Source organism: Chenopodium quinoa, unplaced genomic scaffold (genome assembly GCF_001683475.1).
Source record: "Chenopodium quinoa cultivar QQ74 unplaced genomic scaffold, ASM168347v1, whole genome shotgun sequence".
Classification (NCBI taxonomy): Eukaryota; Viridiplantae; Streptophyta; class Magnoliopsida; order Caryophyllales; family Amaranthaceae; genus Chenopodium; species Chenopodium quinoa.
The window spans coordinates 2,223,286-2,233,675 of record NW_018744128.1 but is presented as its reverse complement, the minus strand read 5'-3'; the positions used below and the strand labels follow the sequence as shown (position 1 = coordinate 2,233,675).

General features: G+C 36.9%; 2 protein-coding genes across 2 annotated transcripts; both read left to right on the top strand.

Moving 5' to 3' along the window:
- The first annotated feature begins 1,626 nt into the window (after window positions 1-1,626).
- On the top strand, window positions 1,627-5,712 carry LOC110692832. The gene is made up of 5 exons (XM_021869917.1): window positions 1,627-2,436; window positions 3,956-4,051; window positions 4,148-4,196; window positions 5,010-5,130; window positions 5,469-5,712. The coding sequence occupies exons 1-4, from the start codon at window positions 2,089-2,091 to the stop codon at window positions 5,099-5,101; spliced, it is 585 nt and encodes a 194-aa protein (XP_021725609.1). The 5' UTR covers window positions 1,627-2,088; the 3' UTR covers window positions 5,102-5,130; window positions 5,469-5,712.
- Window positions 5,713-5,796: 84 nt separating this feature from the next.
- Window positions 5,797-10,218, top strand: LOC110692831. Its single transcript, XM_021869916.1, has one exon. It carries the CDS (start codon window positions 7,907-7,909, stop codon window positions 9,677-9,679), a length of 1,773 nt encoding a protein of 590 aa, XP_021725608.1. The 5' UTR covers window positions 5,797-7,906; the 3' UTR covers window positions 9,680-10,218.
- Window positions 10,219-10,390: the final 172 nt, after the last annotated feature.

Here is a 10,390-nt window from a genome sequence, read left to right as displayed (position 1 = left end):
GGCCGCCGAGTCGGTCAAGGACGCTTCTGCGAGCAGTCTCAGGTTCCCGGCGAGTAGATTCTGGCCGAGAAGCTGAGCTGCTGCTCTTATGCGCTGCTGGTCTTGAGGATGAGGATCCTTTAAATAATTGAGAGTTCTTCTTCCTCTGTTTTTCATTTTTCCAAGAATCCTCCTCCCACTCTTCCAGTTCCCGGAAGGAAGGAAGCTTCCCACCGTCATGGTCTAACTTCCTCCGCTGATGCCGGGTATGCGGAGGAGTTCGATCACGAGGCGGTGGCATATTCTGTGCCCTCATTGCCTCCATGAGTACTGCCAGCGCTCTTGCCACCTCTTCCGAACTGGGCCCCGTCAAAGGGGTCCCCGGCCGAGTGTGGGCATGAGGCCGTGCAGCCGATGGTTGGCTTCGGGACACCGAATATGTCCTATGATCAGACTGACCCCTGCTAGACCGAGAGTGGTCCGGCCTATATTGGGAGTCATGCATTATAGGAGATAGGGAATCCTCCTTGTGTGATCCTCCCCCCGAGCCGGCACCCTTGGGAGAGTTCCGGTCCGGCGAGGGCGATGGTGTAGGGGTTTTAGGCTTTTCGCCCGCTCCTTGACGGAGGCTTTTGCTCTTGCGGTTCTTAGCCATGGCTGCTAAGACAATTGCAAGATGATCTTGGTTAGGAATTTGGCTTAAAGATTTTTGAAAGTCTTCCCCACAGACGGCGCCAAATTGTTTCGGTTGAAAACAATGGGACCTTGCCGAAGGTCCACTGAAATGGAGAAGACTGGATTCGATCCAAGCTGTGTTGGGCCGAAGGTTTCCTGCACAGTGAACACACGTAAACTAGCCTCGGGGGTGTTTCCGAGGAAGGCCCCTCCGATGCTAAAGTCAGTACAATGTGTAAAAAGGAAGACACTATGCAAGAGAGTTTGTAGCTTGAGGCTTTTGTGGAGTATTTCTCAATGCAAGAATGAGCATATGAAATTGGAATAATCGGTGTATGAGATAATGCATGTGATAATGTATCTGATAGTGTATGTAATCCCCCTTGAATGTGTTAATATGAGGGCTTTTATACCTCATCATACTTGGAGAGGTTGGGCTTTAGCCCAATTGGCTTACTTTGTGGGCTGACTTTTGACTTTTGAGCAATTGGAGAGTTGAACCTTGACCTTGGGCTTTTAATTGGATCATTTAGTGCTCAGGCCCAATTTTGACTAAATTGGACCCAAACAAGAAGAATTGGTGAGAGGGAAACAAAAAAGAATAAAAAAAAAAAAAATCAAGATAATTAACTTGAGGAAAAAAAAAATATTGAAATGAAATCTAGACAAATAATAAGGAATGGAAGTGATACTTTGAGTACAAAAATATTGAATGTGTCAAAAGAAAAGAATTATGTAAAACATAGATTTATACGAGAATAAGTTAGCTAGACATATAGACTATGGTTAACAACTTAACATTATTATTATTATTATTTTGAAGAAGGTTAACAACTTAATATATTGCATGCAATTGTGCAAAGTTTTGATAACAAGTTGACTCGAATCATACTTCATATATGATACCATAAAAATCTACCCTATAAGTAAATTAAACTACGAGTGCCTATTATGTACATTCAGAGTCATTTATGCTCATTTAATCAACATATGAATAAAAGTTTTTTTGCTCATTTGTTGATTAAATGAGAAAATGACTCCGCGTGTAAGGTACACCCGATGTATATAACAAATTCTGTTACTCGTAGTTTATTTATCACAAAGATACAAAGTTAAATCAAGAAGAAGCAAGCATGTTCTCATGAGTCTCACGGTCTTTCATCTCATCTCAGGAAAAAAGAAGAAGAAAAAAAAAAAAAAAAGAGAAATGGCTTTATTTGTGCACAGATTAGGCCCAACACAAACTATATGCTCAAAAGCCCAAACACACAAATTTCCATCAAGATTTCAAAATTTTCCATCAACTTCTTCCCTATATAAACGTTACCCGAGCTCCCGCCATTCATTTCACCATTCACACAAATCATCATTTTCAGAGAGAAAACTAAAGAGAGAAAGAAAGCTAGAGAGAGAATTCTAGAGAGAGAGAGAGAGATGAGGAAGAGAGGAAGAGCAGCGACGAAGAAGACATCAGCAGCTGATTTCCTAGCATCGCCACCAGAAGGAAATGCAGTGAACACTCGCAAGAAGTCTACCGAATTATCGCCGGAAAAATCCTTCGAATTCAAGCTCAATTCTCCGGCGTCAAACTCTGGAACTCGCCGGAAATCGTCGCTGAAGTCTTCGCCGCAACGCAAATTGGAGGCGTTGTCTTCGATTTCGGAGTTGAAGGAAATGGTGTCGTCTCAATTGGACTCGATCAAGCGACAGGCTGATCGCTCTCACTCTGATATAATCAAGGAGGTCGAATCCACTAATTCTCGCCTTCACAAACGCTTGAAGGTATCTCTCTCAAATTTATCTCTGAAATTTTTCTTGAGGTTTCGGTTGATATTTTGCTGGATTTTGAATTGAAAGTGAAATAATGAAACACTAGAATTGTGCAAGCAGTTAGGTTGATTCGTTCGGTAACTAATTTTAGGTATTCGCTGATATTTAATGTGTAGAAATTGAAATATGTATTGAGTTGAATGAAACACTAAAATTGTGTGCAGTTAGGTTGATTCGTTTAGGAAATTGTTTTTAGGTTTTCGCTGATATTTTGTGCTGAATTTTGAATGTGAATAGATGTTAATTCTAATGAAATGCTGGAATAGTTTGATTTGTTCAAGCGACTAGGTTATTAATTGTGAATTTTGTATTCTTTTGTTGTTAATATGATTGAGATTTGAGTTTGATGCGAAAATAATTGTAGTATTAAGAGAGGATTTAGTGCAATTTTGAACAATCAGCATCTTAATATCAATTAATTGCCTGAATTATTTGATTTGCTCAAATTAGCGATTTGGATACTATTCGACAGTTCTGTATGCTTTTGTTGTTTCCAGTGACTGATATTTCACTAACGGCGAAGTTGTTTATAATATTAATAGCGCCTAAGTTTTAATTTTGAACTGTTAGGGCTTGATTTGGTTTTGGACGGTTTGATTTTTTTTTTTTTTTGCCTATTGATCTAGTATAGATTTTAGGTGCAATATGAAGAATCGCGTAAGATAAATGTCAATTATTGTGGAATTCTGGATGCTTTTGGCTTTTCATTGAATTTGCTGAGAATCATTGAGAGTCTGAGAATTGGTTTTCTCTTACAATAATAAGCTATGTCGATTCGAATTGAATGATGGAACTCTGCAGTTACAACTCATAAGCTTATATGAATGTGGGTTAAGATTTGAGGAATCAGTCCATCTGCCATCTCTGTAGGTAGTTTAACTGTTGGACACTTGGACACTGATTATCTTGCTTATTCAGTGTCTATACAATTAACTTACAATTTGTGTAAAAGTGGAAATATGGTGTCTAAAATGATTCTGTTAATTTGATCCTCTGAATGTTTTACATAAACTTTGCTAATATTGTACATGAGCTACTTTGTATCATATATCTTGATCTATGCCGAATTAATTAATCTAATAAGGCTGGAGACTAAAAGAGCTTATATGAGTTTGTGTGTGCATACAGCACTTGATGCATATTTATCTCATATCTCTGAATCTTGTAGCTCTATTTCAATAAAAATTTCAAACTCATTTGATTATGCAGATTTAAATATGAGATGAGGCAGAGGTCCTTAATGTATGCTATACAAAGACTTTGTATCTGATTGCCTTGAAATCCATATTTCAATACAATAATGTGCCTCTAAATAGAGTAATGTATGATTTCATTTCTGATATTGAGATTAGCATGGAGTACACTCCATCTAAGACTAGTATCGAAAAGTAAACTGTTTGAGACTTTGTGACTCTATAAAACTATCTATAAAGCTGCAATGTTAATAATTTTGTGTTTATTATTTCTACAGATTCAGGCTCAAGCATGTCAGCAACTCATGGATGAGACAGATAAGGAATTTAAGAAGATGTCTGAAAGGATTGCTGAAAGCTGTGATGCAATGAAGGTATTACACTATTGTTTTATGCAGTAAGTGTTGCTAATGTATTGGAAGATTGGTGTTGTTTGATTGAAGTTAATTGAGATTATTTTATACCCACAGAGTTCATATGCTGAGTTTATGGGGGATGCACAAACCACTGCAACTCGTGGTATGTAACTGACTTTTAATACACTTGAGGTCTTGAGCAACATTTATTATCTTTGTGATTGTCTTCCATTTTGCGCATGATCTGCTGACGAGAGTATCCTGTGTTTATATAACAGTACAAAAGTGTATATTTTTTTCCTCTGCAGTTTAACTTCTTTCTCTTATTTTTTTTATAATTGGTGTTTGGGGGTAGTTTTTACTTAGGTCTCTGACTTGGATACTGTTTGCTTGCTGTAGGGGATCCTTAGAAATTTGTTATTTTTAAAATTATTTCAAGTGTGGTTAAAATAAATTCTGCAATAGGTTTTAAGGTTTTCAATTTTCTCTGGACTGTTTGGAGGGTAGGTTATACAAGATATTATAGAGCTCTTGATCAGTAGTGCTTCATGTAAAGTGTATTGCACTTCGACTCAGTCAATGGCAGCGTTAAAGAACTGGTGACACTAGCTTTGTTTCAAGCACATGCAAAGGTGTTGCAGTTCAAAATATCAAATAAATGATTGCTCAAGATTGAAACTCTGAACTGCTGAAGCATGTTTTTTGGGGGTGGGGGTAGAATTCATTCTTTCCTCTACTTCATGTTCTTTAGACTAAAATAGGCTCTCGATACCATAATCAAAATCAACTCAAACAGACAAGGTTTATAGAACTATAGAAGTCATTCAATTAGGCTTAATTTGCTTATCAGCAATTTGCATGAGACCTATAGAATTGTAGTTAATGAGCGGGAATACCTTTCAATAATGCAGTGCATTGAGCTCTTGTCATCTGTGAGCTTTTAGATTTCATGATACCCTTTTGTTATTGTATGCAGTGTGTAAGACAACCATCCCTGAGAAAGCAGATTTTTATGAGAAAGCTATTAATTCTCTGCGGAACCGCCATGGGATCTTTCCAGCTGCTTAAGCTGCTTTGTGCTGTATCCTGGTGACCTGGTAAGTAGAAACTAGTCAAATCACTGTCACTTAAGTATGCTGCTTATAATTTGGAATACTTGTTTGTGGATCAGTTAGCATTGGCATGACTAAATGGTTCTTTGATCGCCATGTTGATTCTGTGTATCCACTCTCTATATTGCTTTCTTAGCCTGGTATAGTACAGTCACATTGCTGAGTTTTGAAAGATACCTTAGTTTCATATGATTGTTCCATATACGTTGTGTGCCACCAATTTTAGGCTGTTTGCTTTTCATCCTTCAACTTGAATCAACTCTTCCTACTATGGTATCTTAGGCCTTTTAAAAATAAAAATAGTATCTTTGGTGGAATTTCAGGGACAAGCTGCTGCAAATCTGCAATTCAGACAGTTTGGTGTCAGAAATATCGAGTGAGAAACTTATGTAGATGCCCTGGCCTATCTAGTCATTAGTGTCAGTACAAAGGATTATAATCACGTAGAGAGCATTCTATTTTAGCAGGTAAATAGGTGAGAAACATATTACTGCAGTAAGTTGTGAAGGAGAAACACATTCATGAGAAAGGGCTATAAGAAATCTAACACAAACTGAGGCTATTCTATATTTCTGGAGCTCTGTTTAAAGTCAGATCGGTGTTCTGTTAGTGTTACTTGAGGTACGAATTATATTCTAATTCTTGCTTTGCTTTATTAGATTGCTTATTGCATTGTTGTCTTGTCCTGGAACATAGAATAATATTTCTCAAGCCATAGAAATACAGAGTAGCTTAGCAATTTTTGACATGTTATGCATAATTTAAAGTCTGACAAGTTCTTATTATAGAAAACTTAGCTGTCAAAAAAGAAAAAAAAAAAAAAAAAGAAAAAAAAAAACTTACTGTCTCAAATTGTTTGATCGTGTTATTGAGCTGATTGGATTGGACTACAACCCAATAATGTCAGCCCAAATATAGAAACCCAACTAGTGAACGACGATTCTAGCAATGTAGGTGTATTTCCCTAATTTCATGGTCTCATTTTAGTAATTTGTCAATGCCTCAGCTATAATAACTAGTAATCCCATAAAATCTGGAATAACAAGTGGGCATGGAATTTATTTGGGTCCTTGCATTGACTTGCCAAGTATAATACTGTAAGTCTGTAATATGAATGTAATAACTCTTTAACTTTTTTTATAGACAGCATCAAACATTTTTTTTAAGTTAACAATATACTGAACAAGATGTGCTCAAAATACTCGGAAGGAACCACCATAGTATCGGGCAAGACCAGCTAATATCAGAAATATCTTAAAACTCTTGGCATGATATGGAACTTTATCTTCAATTTTAATTTATTTATTTTTAAGTTCTTGTTTTTTTGCACCATTGACGTATGATTGTATAATAACTTGATAATGCTGAGAAACATGGAGTGTTTTTTTGTTAAATAATTAACGGAAATGAGATTCACTCAAAATAAGAAGCACCGTAGTTTATGGGCACAGCAAGGCAATTCTTAACAAGAAGTATTTATATCTTCCATGTTGGCATGTTGCATTCATTACCGTATGCTGCTAGATTCAGTTAAACGTGTTGCAAAAAAAAATTGCTCAATAACCTTAAGTAAAACTAAATTACTTCATATATACTTGCTTAGTTGCTTGTAATGTACGGAGTAATTTTTTTTCAAAAGTATTAAGATAGGAGATTAGAGATTTAGAGTAGTTGGCTATCTCCGTCTTCCAAGCATTCATTTGCACTCGGCAATTCTTTCATCATTTCAGTATTATTATTCTTTTCCAAGTATGCATTGTAAATCAGCGTCATTTTATTCACCTTGGAATGGAAGATTAGGATAAGAGACAGATTTGATTCTAGGTCACAGACAACTCTCTTCTCCAGTTTTTCTATTGAATTAATTGCCTTCCACTTGACCATAATCTATAATATATATGACGTTTTTATTCAATTTGAATTCCAATTTAATCCTTGTTCATACAATTTGTTAAGAAAAATAATTATTTTTTATTAGTAATACAGCTAACACCGATTTCCCTTGCTTAAACCTTGAGCATCATCTTATTCTTTTGTTTTCTTTTAAATAATTTAGATAAGATATGGCTGAGCTTAAACTCATCAGGATCATATATGCAAATGAAATTAATTTCTAAACCACTTTTTTTTTCTTCTTCTTGTTAGAGATAGTTTAGCAATAGTTATGTTCAGGTTCCCATGATTAAGGATACAATATGATTGTGATTGGCTCTTTCTTTGTTGCGAGCACCACTAATCACGACCATATTAAACTACGAGTACTAAATTAATTTGCAAACAGCCTATAGTTATTAAAGATGCATCAAGATTCACTATCATATATATTAAGCTACCTAATTATATTTTACACAGTCAAATAATTATGCCAACTTGACAATTGCGGAAGAATAGCTACTGTTAATTTCAAGAAAGTATATACATCAAGTTTAGTCGTTTAGATGGTCTAAATATATACACATAAAAATATTACTCTATCAAATTCTTTGAATTAAATAATTATATTTCTATAGATATACTGAACAACTCATACAGTTGCACAAGAATGACAGCTACTATTACAATAAACAATCTTCATACGAAATGCACTTGCAAGTATAAATGAAACACACTTTCCCCAGAAACTGGAGTGCAGAAGCCTAAACAATTCCCATTATATCTACTATTCTCCTAGTAAGGGATTCCAATCACCAAACCAAATAAAACAGAGCATACCAACAAAAAAAAAAAAAAAAAAAAGGAAACAAAAATAAAAGTCTCTAAAATGTCCACTGATAACTACAATGGTGGTTGTGCTAGTGCTAGGAGCTTCACAGTACAGCTCCTAGCAGGGCGCTTCTTCATTGTATTTTCTACCCTCATGATTCTCGGCTTTATTGGGGCTGCCTATATCTTCGGTCTATACTCAGGTGACATAAAAACAAGCCTTGGTTATGACCAAACCACTCTTAATCTGCTTAGCTTCTTTAAGGACCTAGGCACTTATGTCAGTGTCCATGCCGGTCTTTTAATGGAGGTAGCTCCACCTTGGGTGGTCCTTTCAGTAGGAGGTGTGGTGAACTTTTTCGGCTACTTCATGATTTGGCTTGCAGTCACTAACAAGATCTCCCAGCCCCCAGTTTGGCTGATGTGCCTCTACATCACCATTGGTGCAAATTCTTTGGGGTTTGCCAACACCGGAGGGCTTGTGCCCTGTGTCCAGAACTTCCCTGAGAATCGAGGGGTTGTGATTGGGATCTTAAAGTCATATCTTGGAATAGGTGGGGCTATAATGACCCAATTCTACCATGCTTTGTATGGGGATAACTCTAACACTAGCGGGGTCATCTTGATCATCTCTTGGCTACCAGCAGCTGTTTCGCTGCTCTTTGCGTTTAGTGTTCGAGTCCTTGATGTTGCCGGAAGAAATATCAAAAGAGACAGGAAATTCTTTAACGACGTTCTTTGCATGTCTCTTGGTCTTGCCGGGTTCATCATGGTGATGATCATAGTACAAAAACAGGTTGAGTTCAGCAAAGCTAGTTATAGTGGAACCTTTGCTGTCATTATTGTTCTTCTCATTTTGCCTATCTTTCTAGTCTTCAGAGAAGAATATGCTATTTGGAAAAACAAGCTTTCTAATGCTTCCAGTACCCTTTCCGAGCTAAAAATCGTGCCTGAAAACCATGTATCTCCTGTAAAAAATCAAGCTTTAGCAACTAATAACTCTCCTGAACATGTAGAATCAGCTTGGAATAAAGATGTGTTCCGTCCTCCAGCTAAGGGGGAAAACCACTCCATCCTACAGGCCACCTTTAGCGTCGACATGCAAATTCTGTTCCTTGCCACAATATGTGGGATAGGAGGGAATTTAACCACCATAGATAACCTAGGACAAATCGGGACTTCATTAGGATACCCAAAGAAAAGCATTAGTGCGTTCGTGTCATTAGTTTCTATATGGCAGTTTCTTGGGCGTGTAATGGGAGGACTCATCTCAGAGCGCTTGTTAGACAAATACAAGTGGCCTAGACCTGCCTGTCTTAGCATCGTTCTCTTCGTATCGTGCATTCCTCACCTTCTCATAGCCTTCAATGTGCCGTATGGCCTCTATGTGGCATCAGTCATCATGGGATTCTGCTTTGGTGCAGAGTGGACTTACCTCTTTACCATAATATCCGAGCTCTTTGGGCTCAAGCATTATGGTACTTTGTACAACTACGGCTCATTGGCCGCTCCACTAGGGTCTTTCATATTCAATGTGAGAATCGCCGGGCATTTGTATGACCGGGAGGGATTAAGACAACTCAAGGCGCAGGGCCTCACTAGGAAGCATGGCGAGGAGCTGCATTGTTACGGAGTCAAGTGCTATCAATTGGCCTACTTCATAATCACCGCGGCTACATTCGTTACCGCGCTCGTGTCTCTGATTCTCGTGGCTAGAACTAGGAAATTCTACAAAGGGGATATATACAAGAGGTACCAAAAAAAGGATTCTGCCTCAACTAATGTGACATTGAGAGGGTATTCAGGGAAGGAAGATGACGAGGTGAATTAATAGTTGTACCGGTTTTCATTAGTTATTATCCATACTTTTTATGCATTAAGTGGAAAAATGTAGTAGCGATTGTATGTAAGTGTGCAATTTTAGTTCATTTTCAGACCAATTTTTTCAAATAAGCCATTCAACCATACGTAATAAAATTATACAGTATGTAGTATTATATGGAATTAAGGATTATTATTAATTTTTGTAATATTAGATTGGTTTATATTTTATCAACTTTAACAAATTAATCTAAGCTTTGGATGATCATAAATTTATTAATGTCTATAAAGGTCGAATATTCGAATTTCTTTTAATTCGTATGTTGATTTTACCAACATACTTCGTATTAGCTTAGTCATATAACTTTACTATTATTGACTACGGAGTACTACAAAGCCAAAATAGCTGTATGTATATACTCCCCTATTCCCTCAAAAAAAAAATGTATATACTCCCCTAGACCCTACCTTATATTAACAAGTAGGAAGAGGCCGAAGATCTAGCCTTGGTCAAATACTTATACAGTTAATGGGTTGACTTTTCCCCATGAAAGACAAAGTAGAACGTGTATTAACAGGTTCATGGCTTAAGGCCTTAATTTAAGCAAATCTTAAGCAATGATTATATTTATTATTATGCGGGTTAAACAATGACCATTATGGCAAGTGATTGGAAACATGCCTTGAAAATTGAATTCAAATGCCACCTTACTCGACAATT

Bases quoted from the DNA above. Each gene is read 5' to 3' on its own strand.
- LOC110692832 (XM_021869917.1), top strand. From the start codon at position 2,089: ATGAGGAAGAGAGGAAGAGCAGCGACGAAGAAGACATCAGCAGCTGAT. The intron at 2,437-3,955 runs GTATCTCTCTCA...TTATTTCTACAG, and splicing joins GCCTTCACAAACGCTTGAAG to ATTCAGGCTCAAGCATGTCA. The intron at 4,197-5,009 runs GTATGTAACTGA...TATTGTATGCAG, and splicing joins ACAAACCACTGCAACTCGTG to TGTGTAAGACAACCATCCCT.
- LOC110692831 (XM_021869916.1), top strand. From the start codon at position 7,907: ATGTCCACTGATAACTACAATGGTGGTTGTGCTAGTGCTAGGAGCTTC.